Raw genomic sequence first — 20,545 nt, 5'->3', positions numbered from 1 at the left:
ATGAGGCAACTTCTGCTCTAGTGAGCTGCTGATGTCAGGCACGCTTCCGTTTCTGAGGTGAGAGGGAAGAGAACACTGCAGCAGCACAGTAAATTGGATAAGACAAGTGCATGAATTGGATGTAATACACGCTACAGCTATAAGCTTTAAAGGGTATGGACATGTAATGCTTAAAGGGGTTGTCCTACTATTGTAAAAATTTGCATCCAGTCTAAGGAGGGTTTTTAAAAAAAAAAATGGACTTTACTTACCTGCTCCGGTGCTCCGGGGTCCTTTGCCATGGTCCCTCTGAGCCATGCCCATACTGGTTTACAGGGTCACAGAAGCTCTGTTTTAACAACTTCCAGGTGGCCTGGCACACTCACCCGTCTCCCATTCCTGTGCCTGATACAGTGCTGGTACAAGAAACTGCTTGCAAGGCTGTCTGGAAGTTGTTGGCGTTCTATTTAGCTTCAGGATGATGCTGCCACTACCATGCTTCACTTGGATGGCAGGTGATGACACAACCTGGACCAAAAAGTACAGTCTTTATTTAATCAGACTATGTTTCTCATAGTCTGAGAGTCTTTTAGATGCTAATTTGACTGACTACCATAAACTAAAGGGGAACATGGCAGCACAATATGTACATAAAATACATCATATTAAAATTGGTCTCAAAGAAAAAACACTGATTTCTTTGTAGTCTTACACATGCTAGAATCCGTTGCAGCTTTTGAGCTGATATACAGTACATACATTTATCTATTTTAATTAGCTTTCTTTGAAAAAAAAAAAAAAAACAGTGTGAAATATATACGTCTCAACTCTCAACAACGATAATCTGGAAGATGAGATTCTTATATTTATTTGACACTAAAAGCATGGTTCTAAATACTATAGAACCAACAATAGGTTTTTTCTCCAGCCACTTGAAAATACTCATCTCAGACAAATATGGGTCTTCTCAGCTCATAGGACTTTGGAGATAATTTTTATGGGTAAAAAGAGGATTCACATAAATGACAACTCTAGAAAGAACATTTCAGTACCTGCAGTTGATGCTAGTTTAGTGGGGTAAAATCTGGTGACTGGTTATGACTATGGCTGGTCTCAGGTGTTGGAAGGCATGGGTGTATGGAAGGCATGCACTCATAAGAACTTGGAACTTGACCTAAATATAATGCTATGAGTTTTGGTTCAGAATCTGGACCTTCATTAGGCATGAAACAAGAATTGCAACCACAATCTCATACATACACTTACCACATTATAAAACTAAAGAGCTGGGTTCGGGACCTGGTCACATGACCTCCGGTTCTCCGGATACATCCAAATTTACAGATAATATAACTGAAATCTAAAATAAAAATACATTACTTGCAGTATTGTCCGCAAGACAGTATCAAATGTTTTCTTAAAATGAATAAAAATTGTGGATACCCTGCCTGAGATCCCACAGCAGGCAGCATTGTGGTCCATTTGGCCTATGAAAGTCCTGAGGTGGGACAAACTTACCCCCTAGCGCTCTCGGTACAGGATGCCTCTAACAGGATTTTCTTAGACTATACATTAGGGTACTAACAGCACTTTCTATCAGCACCATAACTAAAGAGTAACTATCCCTAGAAACAGATCTATTGTGCGACAATGGGATGTTGTACACCAGTCATATCGTGTGGGCGATATGTCACTAAACATACTAAAAGGCTCTGAATTTTTGCACTGCACTTATAATCTACTCAATCCAGGCTAACATAGATTTAAGCTATCATCTGTGCCAGATTTGTATACTAAATTTGGCTGATCTTTCCCTGCTGCACCCAAATATTTAAATTTGTAGTTTGCAGTAATCAATCATGACTTCCACACAGTCACCTAAGTTGTCTACTTCTGGTGCATTTTATATTTCTGCCAGCCATCTCTTCCAGAAGATGGACTTCCTATGACAGTGATAGCTATCCTTTTAGAGACCTAATAAGTTGTTGCTACCTGTTTTGTAACAGCTTTTAATTGTATCAGCATCCAAAGGACACCAATACAGTTGAAAGAAAGAGGAGAAATTCAGATTATCATTGTAGCTTCCTTCTAGGGTCCCCTGAATAGAACTGTGGGGCCCAGAGCAGGAGCTCTAATAATAATAACACAGCCTTGTCTGCACCTCCTTGCTCCTCCTGTAGTCCCAGGCAGCTAAGGATGTGTAGCTTTTAAATAGCACTGATCACAGTACCTCCTGGGTGGCCAGGGACTGCAGGAGGTGGTTTTGAGTCCTACCTGGAAGTTCTGCGCTGGGATTATGTCCTGGGTGCCCACAGAGAGTGCTCCAAGTGCCACCTCTGGCACCACTGTCCTAAGACATCGGGTCTCTACTGGCTTCTGGAGGGAACCGTGCAGTCTGGACGCCCATTCCGTCATACAGACAATATGTACTGCACAGCCTCTCCATCTGCTCTCCAACCCGGAGGTTTCATGTGACCTACCAGTCCTGGAGTCCCCCAGCGGTCTCAAGGAAGGTTTAACAGGGTAAGTATAATATGGGTAACCCTATTAGGCTCACCCACATGTTAAACTTTCCTCAAAGTGGCCAAACCTTTTATGGAATGTGCCAGTCAGACCTAGTTAGGCCATCAAACCATAGACTAGATCCCAATGAGTGGAAAATAAGCCATCTCAAAGCACTAAATTATATACTGCTTTTATTATTTACAGGTGTCAAATTGATTGTTCTGTTTCATATTACTTGCCTTATCAACTGTAGTATTCATGTTTCCTGTATTAATGTTTTTTGTCTGACGTTGTGTTATTCCACAACCAATGAAAAAAACTGCAATTATCAACCTTTTAAATTAGCCAATAACAGGTATCAGCAACCAAGAACACTTTCTCTCAGCCAAACCCCTGGTTGACATGATTAAATGCCACTTTGCTACATAACAATATGCCAGTATAATAAAATGGAACATTGTATATGTAGTTGTGAGATGGGAAAAGCTCTCGATCCTTTGTATTCTGTGTCTTCGTAGGTCGTCACACCACAAGCCACATAGGAACTGCATGGTCACATGGGTTTTCATCACCCAAGGGGTTTAATTGTCATCAGTGTCCCCAACCTCATTATTTCATGTCACTTTATGTGAAAGAAATCAATATAAATGAAGATGAATTGAAGATAGCTGTGAGTGTGATTTCTGTCCATGGAAATGCTTAAGCAGGAACTAGTCTACAATCCTATGATAATCAAATAGAGGCAAATGAACCACATGAGTCAGATTCAGGCTTCACATTGATATATTTGGATTTCTCATGATTACAATTTGGCATTGACATGAATGGCAATGAAGGGGTCTGCAGCAGAACTGGCGATAGTAAAACGAGCCGAGCCAGTGCTGCTTACTGTGATCTGGGTGCCAGTACAACGGGTTCCTTCCTTCTGTCCAGAGATGACATCACAGTAAGTGCCAGCAGGCAGTCCAGTATTCAAGGTGACATCCATATTACTGAAAGGAAAGTAAAACATTACATTTTCTTGTCTGTTATGTGTGGGTTAGGCCCATCAAAATTTGCCAGAATCCCAGTGATCACAAGATCCGACCCCACTGGTCCTTTAAAGTGCCCCATGTGAATTGTACTTTGAAGAGAGCTATCTCTTACAGGCTCATAGAAATAAATGCAGTGCAGGTCGGTCATGAACACATCGCTATATTCCTTCAGTTTGATGGTGTAATAAAATTTTCAAGGGGCTCTTAAGAGAAATAATGAATGTCTAAACTGGAGAAGCCCTTTTAATTTGAAAGCTTCATGTATCTAGAATTTTCAGCATTTCTATAAATCTTCCTTTTATCTTCTTTAATTCTATTATTAAGTTATACAACTAAAAATTTAAAAAATTAGTTCTATATGTGAGTAAAATTTTGACTTGTTAAGCTTTCCCTTTTTATCAAATAAACAATAACTTACAAGCTCTCATTATTGAAGACAATGAATCCTCTATTTCCACGTCCAAAAGCAATTTGATTTCCTCCATTTTCCCACCAGTTAGTCAAACCTTGGCCATTAACTGTATTACGGAAAATAACCATGTTCCTGTATAGAAAAACACATGTGGAGTAGTACTAGTAGTCTTTTTAGTCTTTTTTCACACTACTAGCAGAAGAATTTTAGGACTTACTTAATCTGGCGCCATCTGTGCTCACAGACCCAGTCATTTCCACAGGTGGAGTCAGCATTAATGGTGACTGCCTTGGTTGATCCATCAGAGTTCATTGGTGGTCCAATCCAATCGTTGACATCCTATGAGGAGATTTTTGGAACAGTCATCAATAGATTAGAGAGTAATTGTTTTAAATATTTTTCTTTAAATAAAAACCTTTCCTGCTGGGAACAAAAGTTTTTGCCTTAATATTCTGCTTACCTGTCCATTAACAAAGTTTCTTGTCCAGCGATAACTAGACATCACACGAGCAACTCCATAGGGATGAGCCAACATGAAGCCAACACCCATCTTGTAAAGGCTAAATACATAGAAAATAGGGATAATGTTACAATTGCATTGATACAATGCGGAGTGCTGTTAGTGTATCTACAATATATTCTTACCGAGCGTCAAAGAAGGTGAGGATGGAGGCTCCTCCTGCTCCATGTCCTCTCTGGTTATCGTGGTTGTCTACAAATACCAGGGCTCTATCATTGGGCATAAAACCCCATCCTTCTCCCCAGTTCCTGGAAAATAGATAGGTTAGAGGTAAGACCTCATTCTATACAGTTTAGTGTACAAGGTTTTAAAAAAATTGTTCTAGAGTCACCTCAGATAGGACATCCTTTCTCCATTCCACTTACGAATTACATTTCCCAGTTTGGCTCCATACTTGAATTCTGTCACACGTCCATTTCCATAGTACTCACTTGCTTTAATAGCTTCTCCACCCAGATCAATGACCTGTCAAAAGATGCAAGTTTTGGCTTTTCCACTACAAGTTCAATTTGCTTGTGCCATAAAAATGGTCAACATATCTCCAAGACAGATTAAACATCTTACCTCTTGGTAGATGAAGGGACGACTTCCACTGGGGAACCACTGAGTATTTAAGTTGTTGAGTCTGCTGGTAATGGCATTGATGTCACCGGGCCACATATGTTTAGAAGCGTCGAGCCTGAAGCCAGCCACACCAATACTGATGAGATTGTTCATATAGGCAGCAATCTTTCCACGCACATAGTCCTTCTCTAGTGCCAAGTCCAGGAGACTCACAAGACGGCAATCTCTTACCTGCAGAAGAATTCATAAAAAATCATTTTCATTAGGCTAAAAGATCAATTTCATTGATATCTATGAATGTCTATTCTTTAGTAATAGAAATTTTGACCTATTTTGGTGTAAATGCTCAGAGAAATATATCATAGGCCTACATTAGAAATCATACACAGCATACATGGCACACCTGCTAACAGTGCCCATGCTAAAAGATGACTATAATCACAAGTGACCTCATCTGAATGGTTACTCACAGGGACTAAAAATAGACAAATAATGGTTTTACAAATATTTTTAGAAATAAACAATTCAAAATTGAATGTATTTTTCATATATGTATATATAAAACAGAACAAGAAAATGGAAACATAACTGGACTATCTTCATCTTAAAACATCCAAACTATTAAACAATGAAAGTGCTTGACACAGTAACTGCTACAATAAAAAATGTAAAAATATAAAATTTCCTCAAATCATAGTTATAATATCATACTATGTAAGGTGAAAAAAAGAGTTTGGTTCATCCCATAAATCCTATGGTGCTGATCCAGAGTAATGCAAAAAAAAAAACCTCACAAGGATGATGCCGATAGTACAGTATTTATCAACATTGATAAAACTATATCTGTAGTATGCAAAAGGAAAGGTATATGTCCGTATATTACCTGATAAGCATCATTATAGTTCTCAATGTCACCACTTCCAGATTTGCATTTTCCATCATTAAAATCCAGCCGAGAATAAGGCACAGCAGGAAAATCTCTGTTTCCAGTATTGTAGGAGCTTCCACAAGTAGAACGTGTGCCAGAGCCTCCACCAGCTCCACACATATGGTTGATGATGGCATCCACATAAATGTAGACCTATAAAATTTCACATCAGGTCAAAGATCAAACATTTTCTGATATGTAATATATTTATATCAATTTTTTTTCATAGAAAAATTAGGTTACATAAGATAGGAAAACATTATCTGTTTTATGACTGGAAAAAGCGCCACCACTCTTAATAGTCTGTGACATTCTTAAGCTGGCTATAATCTGCAATAGCTGTCTGCCGAAAATCTTACCTGTACACATTCATGTGAAAAAGGTGGGACCTCATGGGATGAGACTTGAATTGAGATCCAACACCATGGGCCAAAAATCTGTTAACATTTTAGGAAATACTATCTAATAAGCTAAAAACTTTACCAGACCGAATTTAGAACGGCTGAACAGAACGGACTTGCTAAATTCAGCTCAGTGATTCTAGAGTTAGCAAATCTTTCCCAACTTTTTCAAACCTGGCTTTTAAAAGATAAAAAATACTTTACCAACTGTTTAGTACCAAAATATTAACCTAATGATAAAATAATATTGAAATTCACACACCCCTTGGTTGTTACATCTGGTCACCATGTCCCTGAACTGTTGCTCATTTCCAGAACGGGTGCAGAGCTTGTAGCTGATGGGTTGGTATCTTTCCCACCATGGTCGATTGGGGCTGGTAATAATCAGGTTCTCATTGGGAGGGGAGATCTGTAATAAAAGAAAAAACAAAGAAATGTAGTCAATACCATATAGTTACAATATTTGAATCACACAAAAACTAAACAGAAGGAAGTATTAATATGTCTTCTAGTATTTGTGAATAATCAAAGAAGATGAGAGTCCTAAACAGGAGTGAACAGTGGTAATTGTCCTCTACTATTGGCCTACTGACAGTGAAGTTACCCAATCCAGAAAGAATCCAGGTGTTGATTAGTTCATCCACATTTATTTATTATATTAAACATTTTAAGATGTAAAAACTGTGTTTTTAAAGGCAATGGTAATGGTTACAGGTCCTGTCTGATGCTAGTGGACATTTCCGGTCTGACGTCACTGGTTCCAAAAGTATCATAAAAAGTTGGAAGGTTTTACAGCATATAATTTATATTATGTGTAACAAAGATACATTTAAACCACATAGCATAGTTATTAAATGGATTTTGTTTAAATGAATGTTTGTTACACTTAAGATAAATTATTTGCTGTAAAATCATACAAGTTTAATTAATACTTTGGGAACCACAGGAAAAAGCAAACACTGACACTGTAACCATTATAGACTGCCAAAGTGTCCAGACTGTACATGAAACACGTTGTTTTTTAAAACACAGTCTTTATGTCTTAAAATGTTTTAATATATTAAATAAACATGGATGAAATAATTTTCAGAGTAGAAGCAATCTGTCCTCGAGGTCTGGAGGTGCAGGAATATCATCAACACTACCTTCTTCCTGATTGGGTAAACTCACTGTCATTTCCAGGGATCCACCATTGCAAGTTAGGTCCAGATGAGAGAACCAACCATTAATATACAAGGGTGTCTTCATTGCACAACCAAATAAAGTGAGGGAGTACATTTCTAAGATCTAGCATTGAACAATAGAAGATACTGCACCAAGGAGCCCTTTTTCTCTTCTCTTTTCAGTACTATAGGCCCCCTGAGGAGGCTTCCGAAATTCGTTATTTATATGGTTTACATCAACAGTATGGGAAACTAATCAGCTCATATTCACAACATGGACTTGTGGACAATATGGACAAAATTGAGATCCCTTTAAAGGGGTATTGCCATCTCGGCAAATTGATGTTATTGTTATTATGCAATTTTCCAATATACTTTCTGTATCAATTCCTCACAGTTTTCTAGATCTCTGCTTGCTGTCATTCTATAGAAAGCTTCATTGTTTATTTCCAGTGGACAGAAATTTGACCATGGTCACGCTGGTGCACGGCTCGTTATAACACACAGCTCTGATTACTCTCTGTGATACTAACAAGCCACGCACCTTTTCATTATTAAAACAATAACAATCAAATACTCGGAACACTCTGTAAGCATAAAGCACTGTTTGTATTTGCAAGGGATGTATCCATTAAACAAGTTGTAATTGATCCCTTCACTGACTGTATATTTTGGCACTACATGAGCATTGAATTACAGTATTGTATTAGTTATTCAAAGGGACACTATTAGAATGTTTGGTCACCATATGGCTGGTTTTGGGAGCACTTTCTGGGTACTAAATGAAAATATCTGGCAATGATAAAAAAATAGCTTTTCAGCATTATAAAATGCTTAAAGGAAGGCATTCCTACTATAACTACAGTTACTCTGTATTACTGGTCTTGAAAAGTCTGAGAATTTTTAAGTACACATACCTGTACTCCAGCAAATCCATTAGGTCCTAGGTATCTCTCACATTCTGCAGCAATATCAGCCCAGCGCCACTCAAACAGGTGGACCATAGTGGTCCTGCCAGACCTGAAGTTTGGGTTGTACTGGGCATAGCAAAGCCCGGACACCAGAAGAAGAAGAAGGAACTTCATCTTAAGTTCTGTTGTAACTTGCAAGCTGCAATGTACTCTATTTATACTACAGAGTCACCTATGGGTAGCCACACAATTTGACCACCTGTTAATGAACACTCAAGATTACAGGTGGTTATACAAAAAATATTCCCACTGTTACATAAGTGTACTGCATGTAACATCTCAATCAAGTCACCTTGGGGGGAGCTTATCATGGGTAAGGTTCTAGGGTTCAGTTATATAATTTGTACATCTTTAAAGGCTTCATCTCTAAGTGTTATGTAAATGTCAGATTATACTTCTGTATTCTACTCAATGCAAAATATCATATATAATACATGTTACTTACAGAAGTCTTTCTTTGAACTTTGACATCCCCTTTGAATTTACATAATGGGGCACATTTACTTCCCCGTCCCGTTGATGCCGCCAATCCGGAATGTCCGCCGAGGATTCGGAGTTCCCGCGAGCATCGTGCGTCCAATTTCCTGCATGTGTTTCCGGAGTTCACCTTCTTCTTCCCGATGCATGTAAGTGGTGATCTTTCAACACCATTTTGAAAGTTACATTTCCGCGGTTTGTCTGAAGCAGTCGGGTTGTCTGACGTCCACGCCCCCCGATTTGTGTTGCATGCAAACCGGCGCCGAAGCGCCACAATCTGATTGCGTGCGCCAAAAATCTGGGCAATTCAGCGCAAAACGGAAAAATTAGCGGAACCTGATGGAAATGCGTCCAACGGACCCAACATGTAGAAGAATGGAAGGGCCTTCATCATCTAATCACAATATAGAGTTTAGCTCCCCGGCACATTGCATGAAGATGTAGTGTGCGCTATGGATCCCTCCTGGATTTGAGATAAGAGCACTCCAAAGTAAAGAAATTTAACCAGTGACAAGACAATCACACCTATTCCTTCAAAGGCAGTACTTCATGCTTTATTATAGACCATGATCATACAGCAATGTTCAAGACTGGACAGCTTTCCAACGCGTTTCAAACGCACAATGCATTCTTCCTCATGGCTATTAACAAATGGTAAAAAAAAAAACACATACACTAATAAAGGTTGCAAGCCACTGCCCTAATTTGGGCACCTGTGATCAAAGCTTGGAGTGGATTGCACATTACATGTATAGCATTTAAAACAAACTAATCTGTTAATAATGTTGCAAAACAGCAACAAACACACCTATATCCATACTTATAAATACATACAACAAGTGGGACACAATTGTGAAGTAGAAAGAAATATATTGGATATTTTAACCTGTCTCGGACCAGGTCAAGAGTCTTCTACACTTTTTTACTGCTCCCATGCTAGGCAAGGAGAGACACACCCGGAAACCCTAGGGAGATGCTGCTTATTACCGCTTCTCCAGCCTCTGCTCCTCACAGCATTGCGCAGTCACATGACTGCCGGCTCTAAGAATAAAACGATTCTGGCCCCATATAATATATACAGCACCCCCCCCCAGTATAAAACCATTATGGTCCCATATAATATATACAGTGCCCCTCCCCCCAGTATAAAACCATTCTGGCCCCATATAATATATACAGCGACCCCCCAGTATAAAACCATTCTGGCCCCATATAATATATGCAGCGACCCCCACCCAGTATAAAACCATTCTGGCCCCATATAATATATACAGCAACCCCCCTCCCCAGTATAAAACAATTATGGCCCCATATAATATATACAGCACCACCCCTTTCCGCCAATATAAAATGATTCTGGACACATAATATAAATATATACAGAAACCTTCCCATCTGCCGCCTGTGCCGCTGCATAGAACGGAACGACGTCAGCAGCCAGATAGGCGCTGTGTTGCTCCATATATAAATCACACCTGTGTCTTAAAGCCCCCCAGCTTAGTAATATACTATATCCAATATACAGCCTCACAACTTAATAATATACCATATCCTATATACAGCCCCCCAGCTTAGTGATGTACTGTATCCTATATACAGCCCCCCAGCTTAGTAATATACTTTATACCCGCCAGCTGAAATCTGGTCCCATATAAATAAAAACACCCGCCCCCCGGGAAAAAAAGAATCTGGCCCCATATAATATATACAGCCCCCCCCCCCCAGTATAAAATTATTCTGGCCCCAAATGATATATACAGCCCCATCCCCCTTAGTATAAAACTATTCTGGCCCCATATAATATATACAGCACCCCCACCAATATAAAACCATTCTGGCCCCATAAAATATATACAGCACCCCCCCCCCAGTATAAAACCATTCTGGCCCCATATAATAAATACAGCAACCCCCCCCCCCCCCACACACACACAGTATAAAACAAAACGATTCTGGACCCATATAATATATACAACACCACCCCAGTTTAAAATTATTCTGGCCCTATATAATATATACAGCACTCCCCCCCCAGTATAAAACTATTCTGGCCCCATATAATATATACAGCACCCTTCCCCCCCAGTATTAAACCATTCTGGCCCCATATAATATATACAGCACCCCCCCACACACACACACACACACACACAGTATAAAATGAAACAATTCTGGCCCCATATAATATATACAACACCACCCTAGTTTAAAATTATTCTGGCCCTATATAATATATACAGCACCCCCCCCCAGTATAAAACTATTCTGGTCACACATAATATTTACAGCCCCCCCCCCCCAGTATAAAACAATTCTGGCACCATATAATATATACAGCACCCACCCCAGTATAAAACGATTATGCCCCCATATAATATATACAGTACCCCCCTCCCCCGTATAAAACAATTATGGCCCCATATAATATATACAGCACCCCCCCCCCACACACACAGTATAAAACGAAATGATTCTGGCCCCATATAATATATACAACACCACCCCAGTTTAAAATGATTCTGGCCCTATATAATATATACAGCACTCCCCCCCCCCCCCAGAATAAAACTATTCTGGTCACATATAATATTTACAGCCCTCCCCCCCCCCCCCCACAGTATAAAACGAAACGATTCTGGTCCCATATAATATATACAACACCCCCCAGTATAAATGATTATGGCCCCATATAATATATACAGCATCCCCCCAGTATAAAACGATTCTGGACACATATAAATAATATAAATATATAGAGAAACCTTCCCATCCGCTGCCTGTGCCGCTGCATAGAACGGAGCGACATCAGCAGCCAGATAGGTGTTATACTGCTCCACATATAAATCGCGCTTGTGTCTTAAAGAGACAGGCGCTATTTATTTACCTGGTGGGCGATACGGGTGTCAACGGGCGCTCCCGAATCGGCCACATTAGAGATGCAAATTTTCATCTCGCCTCATGGCAGATGCAGCTCTGAGCTCAGCTGCTGGTTCTAATAAGACCCAGTCCAGCTCTGATTAGCACCACCAGTTACAGGTGGTAGTTTTCCTCTGTAAATGAGGCTCTTATAGATGCCTCAATTACAGGAGAAAACTTGTAAGACTAAAATAATAAAGTAAAATTAAAAAAAAATAAAGTGAAAATGTCCCCCAGGGGTCTTCTACAACCTCATGGGGGACATATTAAGTAAAAACACACATACACACAAAATAATATTAAGGTATTTAATGGGCCAGCACACCACTAATTGGTGCAGGCAGTTTCCAGGAATTTTATAAAAGCCAGCCACTTCCTGCCTCCCCTGCCGGATCTTTGTGCTTCATGCCTCTGAGAAAGCTTGTTTGGTTGCCTTGTGCCTGTCTGCTGATTTCCCGTTGTGACCCCGGTTCCGTTACCGACTTTTACTCCGTGCTGCCTGACGTGACCTACTGCTTTGTTCCTTACGTTGATCCCGTACTGCCTGTCTTAAACTCATTCCTGTCCCCGACCACGATTCTGCCTGACGACTTTGTACCATGCCATGGCCACCACCGTGGGCAAAGTCGGCTTACACCATCGCTCGCGGTGGTCCAGAGGTTCCACTACCTCAATTCCTGACACTTTTATTACATTTTAACAAGCTCTATGTGTACTGGAAAAAAAAAGTTATGGCCCTTAAAGGGGTATTCCCATCTGGGCATTTACATTTAATTTAATTCATTTACCATGTGTAAACATTTCTTCAATCGGATGTTATTAAAGGAAACCTACCACTTCCGATGGTGCTTATAAGCCGGCGCTTATTTTCGTTATTAAACCGATGTAAAGCGTTTAAATGCTTTATTAATCTTAATATACAAGTAGCTGAACCACACCGTGGTCCACACTCGGCGCACCGTGCGCGCGACCACTTCCCATTCAGGACCACGCACGGTCATGCTCATAATGTGCTGAGCGCGTACCATGGTGCGGTGCAGCTACTTGGTATATAAAGATTAATAAAGTTTTTAAATGCTTTACATCGGTTTACTAACATAACTAAAATAAGCGCCGACACCAGCTTACCCTGAAAAATAATGTTCCTGTGTGAAGATAATTTCTCATATGGTCCCTTAGAAATGAGATGGCTTCCTCGGATACGACCCCCCCGCACTCTGGCAGCGGTGGCCAGGGATGCTGTATTGAGTCCTGCCTGACCACCTGGATTCAGCGATCATTACCACAGGACGGCTGTAGTAACTCCCGAACATTTCATATACAAAAACCTTTTGTTTTTTTGTGCAATCCCTCCAGCAGAGGAGGTCGTATCCGAGGAAGCTATCTCGTTTCAAAGGGACAACATGGCTACATTTATGAGAAATTATCTTCACACAGGAACATTTTTTTTAAATAACATCCAATTGAAGAAATGTTTACATATGGCAAATGAATTAAATTAAATGTGAATGCCCAGATGGGAATAGCCCTCTAAACCAGCGCGTATGGAAATTCCCTAACAATGCCCGGTCACTAGAGCCTTTTGAGGCTGCGTCACAAGTTTTCCCCTGTAACTGAGGCTTCTATAAGATCGGAGAAAGGGTAATGAACCACATCTCCCTAGTGTCTCCCAGACACCCAGAGACCGGGTCCTGCTCCCGCGGCTGGTGCAGGTGCAGTAGAAAACCAATGTGGCTTCAGACTCCGGACTTGTGCCCACTGACGTGTAATGTTAACGGGCGGTCCGAGAAGAGTTAATATTTTGCAGCTTCAAGTTGCTTGGGATATGTCTCTCTCAGTCTTGCACATGTAGAGAGAAATTCTTTTCCATTCTTCCTTGGCAAACAGCTGGAGCTCAGTAAGGTTGGATGGAGAGCGTTTTGCAAGAAGTTTTCAGCTCTTTATACTAATTCTCGATTGGATTCAGGTCTGGACTTTGACTTGGCCATTATAACACCTGGATATGTTTATTTGTGAACATTCCATTGTAGATTTTGCTTTATGTTTAGGATCATTATCTTGTTGGAAGATTAATCTCCGTCCCTCCGTCTGAGGTCTTTTGCAGACTCTAGACTCTAGTGGCTACATCCATCTTCCCATCAATTTTAACCAACTTCTCTCTCCTGGTTGAAGAAAAGCAGACCCAAACCATGATGCTGCCACCACCATGTTTAAAGCCCTTGGGTTATCCTATCAGATGCCTTCTTCCTAGGCATGTACATTTTTTATATTTTTTACAAAATTCCAATGCTTAAAAAAAAAATTAAGCACAGCAGGGCTCGCAGTGACTCGGTGTTTCACTTTCCAGGTGAATAAATAAATGATAGGCCTTGTGAGCTTTTGTTCCTCCACTTTTTCTGTCCCTTCAGATATATCAAAAGGTTTTGGTATATCCTGTGCACAGCTGTGTGACTAGGCAATTCTATGCCAGGTTTTGCCTTTAGGCCAGGTACTGCCGTTACAAACACCCACCTGCCCACTTGGCATGGAGGAGGAGTAAAGAGAGGGAAAAAAATCACAGTTCTTGGCTAAGTATGCCAGTAAAAGCACAACCTTGTGTTATACTATGTGCATGGGAAAACGTTTGGTTCCTGCCACACCTTGAGAAGATTTCTTTACAGAAGTTTCATTTGCTGCATGAGACACATTTGTATCACATCACTGGTTTTACACCACTAAAGAACCAGCATTTCCAGGGGTAATCCTAAAATTCTAGAACAACTTGCCTACTTACTTAAAAAATCCCCTCCAAATCATATGCAAATGGGCAGAGAAGAGCTGAAGAGTCATGGTGAGATGCTGGAGTGGGGTCGTTATTTCAGATGCTCCTATCTTGGGTTCTATAGTACATTGAAACATTGTAATGGTATCATATTAATGGGCATCTACAATCAATTTTAATCATAGCACTACTATGTTCCTCAAGGCTACTCTATAACTCTATATGCCATGATTGCAACAATATCATAGTAGCAGCCGCTATACCAGGGGCCAGTGTCACGGGGCCCCTAGCATTCAAAGTGACACACCAAAGAATGGAGGATGTGCATTATTATATACATATTATACTGCACTTTGTACATCATATTTATCAGTGCATAAATGTGACTGTAGAAATGTGTGAGTATACAAATATGTATATGTTCTGAGGGTGTATGTGGGGCCCCATTCAGAAGTCTACAATGCGGGCCTGGCTCTCCGAGTTACACCCCTGGACATCACCAAAACATCTAGTCTTTTAATGTATTCCATCCCACATACAATACAAGTCTTGTCTGGTTCCACAGGTCACTTGCTTTAAGCACTGTGGATGGGTGGGACTTTTTTTGCAATAGGGGAGTGAATAACTTAAAAGACATAGAGGGAGTGTAACAGACAGGTAAACAGGTGAATTAATGAATTCTAAAAGAAAAAATATTTCATATCTCAAAGGTGAGGGTGCTGATAGTTAAGTGGGGTAAATGCTGGTGACAGTGTCCCTTTAACCTCTTAAAGGGAACCTACCACCACGAATCTACCTATAAAGGTAGATCGGGTGGTAGGTGGATGTATGGGACGTGAGGATAGCCCTTTTTAGAGCTAATCCTCACGTCCCCGCTAGCCTAGCATAAACTTTATTGGCCTAATATGTTAATTTAATTAAGCGGCTACCGGGGCGTGGAGTAGCCGGACACGAGGCTACACGGCGCGGCTACTCCACGCCCCAGTAGCTGCTTTCCCCCGCCTACCCTGTGATCTTCGGCGCGCAGCTCCTGGCAGCTGCGCGCCCTCGTCCGAGAAGCCGGAGTTCTGCGCATGCGCAGTAACTCCGGCCAAGATGCGCGATCTCGGGAACGAGGCCGGAGTTACTGCGCATGCGCAGAACTCCGGCTTCTCGGACGAGGGCGCGCAGCTGCCAGGAGCTGCGCGCCGAAGATCACAGGGTAGGCGGGGGAAAGCAGCTACTGGGGCGTGGAGTAGCCGCGCCGTGTAGCCTCGTGTCCGGCTACTCCACGCCCCGGTAGCCGCTTAATTAAATTAACATATTAGGCCAATAAAGTTTATGCTAGGCTAGCGGGGACGTGAGGATTAGCTCTAAAAAGGGCTATCCTCACGTCCCATACATCCACCTACCACCCGATCTACCTTTATAGGTAGATTCGTGGTGGTAGGTGCCCTTTAAGGACGCAGGGTATTTTTGCTCATTTCTCGCTCTCCATCTTCAAAAATCCACAACTTTTTAATTTGTCCATGTACAGAGCTGTGTGAGGGCTTATTTTGTGCGTAACACAGTTTACTTTCCTGTGATGTTATGTATCATTCCCTACCATCTAGTGGGAAGCCAGAAAAAAATACCAAATGTGGAAAAATTGAAAATAAATGCATGTGCGTCACGTACTTGTGGGCTCAGTTTTTTCAACTTTCACTCTTTGCTCAAAATAACACCTCTACTTTATTCTTTGGTTCGGTACGATCGCATTGATACCAAATTTATACAGGTTTTATGGCGTTTTCATACATTTTCAAAAATTAAACGAATGTGCGAAGTTTCTCGCCATCTTCTGACGCTAATAACTTTTTCATACTTTGGTGCACGGAGCTGTGTGATATGTCATTTCTTGCGAAATGAGCCGACGTTTTCATTGCTACCATTTTCAGGACTGTGTGACATTTTGATAAATTTTTATAAAATTTTTTATGTCATGTAAAAAGGTGTAAAAGTTGCGTTTCGGACATTTGGGTGCCATTTCCTGTCTCGGAGGTCACCACTGGCTGTAACCGGTTTTATTTTGGGACGCGGTGATACCTAATGTGTCTGTGATTTTTACTGTTTATTATATTTTATATCAGTTCTAGGGAAAGGGGGGTGATTTGAACTTTTAATATTTTAAACATTTTTTACATTTTTAAACTTTTTTTTTCCATTATTTCTTAGACCATCTAGGGTACATTAACCCTAGATGGTCCGATTGTTCCTACCATATACTGCAATACTTCTGTAATGCAATATATTTCATTTTTGCATATGATACGTTACAATGATCCACTGGCTCATAGTAACGAATCCTCAGAGGCCATTCAGCCTCGGGTCTGACGAAGACCCAAGGCTACCGATCACCGCTCTTGATGATGTTCGGGGGAGCGGCGATCGGAGGTAACATAGCGGCGTCGACTTTGCCGGTGGCAAACAACAGGTCAACACCCGCGATTGGTGCAAGCACCGACTGTGGGTGATAGCGATGGGTCTTTACTGCAATATGCAGCCCTCTTCATACACCCTTCATAGCCATAAGGGGTTAACAAAGGAATTGCCTGAATATTACAATGAACTAGCTGTAGATCCTGGCATTGCTCAGGATAGTTTTTAACTCCTCTTAGCTGTAACAAAATAGAATGGGTTGACTGTCTCTGTAACTGACCATCTTTGTCTGTGTCTCTATCCCTGTTTCCAACCATCTCTGTCTGTCTCCGACTGTGACTGTCTTTGTGTCACTTTGTCTATGTGGAGATTTATCAGCAGTGTCTGAGAGCAGAACTGTTCTAGTTGCCGATGGCAACTAATCAGATCTCAAGTTTATTTTTCCAACAGATGTTTATAAAATTACAGCTTATCCCTGATTGGTTTCCACGAACAACTGGACAGATTTACCTCACATTTCTGATAAATCTCCCCCTATCTCTGTATCAAAATGCAGTCTATGATGTTATGAGTGACAGAGAGCATCTGTGCAAAATTAGGTGATTGTAAACGTGACGGTGCAGATTCCTTTAGTGGACACACACACACAACTTTATATATTAGAGTTTAGTGTGTAAAAACATTTCCAATATTTCATTTTAAAAAGCTGTTCTTTGAAGCGCTTCCTTAAGGCCACATGCACACTGACATATGCCTGCACAGCTTCAGCCGGGCATAGGTCAATCGTGATGAAGAGGAGGGGTGACCCCTCCTCTGTCCACAGAGAAAGATAGGACATGTCTTATCTTTTCCCTGTGCAATGAGCGGTAAGTATCGCTCCATGCGGCCATTGCCGGTCTACGGGGGTCGTATGTATGGCCAAACTTGCCCCCCCCTACGGTTGTGTGAATGTGGCCTTACTGTGAATGGTATTTTGACACCAGTAATGTCTTTAGATTTCACGTTATGGAAATGTCTAATATGCAATTGTTTACTTTGCAGTTTTTTATTTATACCAATTTGGGGAATGTGTGGAAACCTCTCGGGTTATTATAAGTTATTATTATAATAAGAGCATGAAGCAGCTATTAAGTATTTCTGGTGTCTAGTTATAAACTCTATACAATATAACTATTTGTCGTGAGTTTATTCTTCATTATGACAGGTGTAGGGTCAATCTGTATTCAGCCTGCTTTGGTCAGTACTTTGCAGGACCACCTTTGGCTGTAATGAAAGCTGAAAGTCAGATTTGTTAGAGAATATTTGTGAAAAGCAATTTTCAGTAAAGTCTCAGATTCTCATTGGGATTTAGCTCTGGACTAAGTCTGAGACATTTTAACACATGGATATGGTTTGGCTGTATGACGTCACCCTGCAAGGTGGGGGGAGGGGGGGGCACAGGGACGGACCTCAGTCTCAAGTCTTGTAGCCTCTAATGGGTTTTCGGCCAGTAATACCCTAAGCTCAAAACATCTTCCTCTTCTCTGCTAAAGTGAAGTCTCCCTAAAGCAGCTTCCACCACCATGCTAAAATACAGCCTACAATGATGAGCAGGGCCTGGGGCTGGAGGGGGCCTGCAGTCCTTGACATGAGAAGATGATCAATTGTATGCATGTAAGATAAACATACAATTCCCAAAGCATTGCAGGCAAAGACAGATCTGTGCACTGCGTATACCGTATGATGTCAGTAGGCGGTGCCACCATATACAGTGTGCGCGGACAGAGCACATAGACTCGCCGACGTCTGCCCTGCTGCATTGGAAGCCATGGGGAGAAGACAGAGCTGGAGAGCAGGAGAAGAGTAGAGAGCTTATATTTTTCAATGTGACGATAGGGGGCGGTTGCTACTAGATAGTTATTATTAAGAGTTTGCTGCTAGACATTCATTAATGAGGAAAAGATGGCAAGAATGCAATTTTCCATTTGATTTTATGGGAAATTCTGCCCAGAGCCAGGGTTGTCGCTGCATGTCATACATGAACCTTTGTGTTGATTTAGTCACATAAAATGCAAAATAACAGTAGTTTAAAAAAAAAATAAAAAAATAGAAAAGTGGTATGAATTCTATTGAAACCCCACTATAAAGATGTTGAATGTAAAAATGAGTGTAGAACAGTGAGACGTCCTGTCAGATTTGTTAAATTGCCCATTGATTGCAATGGATTTGTAATGGTGTCCATTAGTAACATGAACCTATGATACAAAAACCCATCATGCTATAAATAAATGAATACAACAAAACTCAATGCCATTCATCACAAAATGGAGTATAAATAGTTTACTATTTTGATTCACAAAATTGTATGGGCTTTCTAAAGTATGCAGAGTTAAACTCACATGATCCTTCGGTTCTCAGCAACTCCTCCTCCCTGTTATGCTCTGCCCCCAGTGTTGATGTAACAGCAGGTCCTGCTCTATTACCATAGTAATGATGTGTAAATGCCATCACCTCACTGAGATGATGTCTCACCACAACACTGGCCATACTGGATGCACTGCAACCAACCGACTACACCAAACATAGTGATGATCACATGACCTGTCCAGCCAGGTGCAGGACATATGACCAGTGGCCATCTTCTTTCTCATTTCTTCTCCAGTGACTAAACCAATGGACAGATTAGAGGGCCAGTGGTATTTTAATTCTCCATTATTAATGTCTACAACATTTTTATGCTAAGGGAAGCAGAATTTTAAAAAACAACTAATTACATATATACTTATATTCTAATGACCCATTTGAGCATGAATTATGCTTATTCCTGGAATACTCCTTTAAGCCTTCCGTTATTGAAGCAGATACTTTGGGGTAACAGCAGAATTTAATTCTCCATCTGACGTAACTAAAGGCTAACTGAAGAAACCTTTCTGTCCTATTTTTAACACTGTATTTTTTTGGATGATAAATGATCTCGATTAGTATCAATTTGTACCATCAGTTAAAAGGATCAGTTAGTATATGGAGCATGCTCCGATTTCAAATTCCATTGCAGTTGCAGTATTACTGCAACTTATAGTAGCCAAAAACAGAGGAATTTCAAAATTGATGGTTACAAAAAAAAAAAAAAAAAAAAAACGGAAAGCAAGGTATTATTTTTTTTTAAGTTCTTGTTAAAAGAATCCATAAAGAAAAAATATTATATTTTGCTACTGATAGATCCATCCAGACAGACATTCGAATCAATTATAATCTGCTCTTTACAGAAAGGTAAACTGCTAAACAGAAATCTGCACACAGGTGTGAACGTGGCTTTAGAGAAACAACTAACAACTTAGAGGATTAAGAATTAAAAAATGTTACCAAGTTTAAGGTTTAAGGCAAATAACATATTATAAGAGGTTAGAAGTAAAAATTTCTTTCCTTCCTATAGTCAATCCCAAATTGAAATTCTTTGGCAACAGCAATAATCTGCTGTAGCAGAAAGATGCCCATAGAGAACGGGATATCTGCAGACAATATAAATATCATCCGATGG

The 20,545-nt window shown here is 40.6% G+C and overlaps 1 protein-coding gene across 1 annotated transcript; it reads right to left on the bottom strand.

Moving 5' to 3' along the window:
• Positions 1 to 3,249: 3,249 nt before the first annotated feature.
• On the bottom strand, positions 3,250 to 8,615 carry LOC140104194 (pancreatic alpha-amylase-like). Its single transcript, XM_072127603.1, has 10 exons — positions 8,424 to 8,615; positions 6,606 to 6,752; positions 5,898 to 6,095; positions 5,015 to 5,245; positions 4,782 to 4,915; positions 4,576 to 4,698; positions 4,391 to 4,490; positions 4,148 to 4,269; positions 3,937 to 4,062; positions 3,250 to 3,476 (listed from the first exon to the last, which is right to left on the bottom strand). Exons 1-10 carry the CDS (start codon positions 8,589 to 8,591, stop codon positions 3,287 to 3,289), a joined length of 1,539 nt encoding a protein of 512 aa, XP_071983704.1. The 5' UTR covers positions 8,592 to 8,615; the 3' UTR covers positions 3,250 to 3,286.
• Between the last annotated feature and the right edge of the window lie 11,930 nt (positions 8,616 to 20,545).

This window comes from Engystomops pustulosus, chromosome 10, assembly GCF_040894005.1.
Source record: "Engystomops pustulosus chromosome 10, aEngPut4.maternal, whole genome shotgun sequence".
NCBI lineage: Eukaryota > Metazoa > Chordata > Amphibia > Anura > Leptodactylidae > Engystomops > Engystomops pustulosus.
Note: the sequence above shows the minus strand (reverse complement) of the source record. Positions and strands in the feature narration are given on the sequence as shown.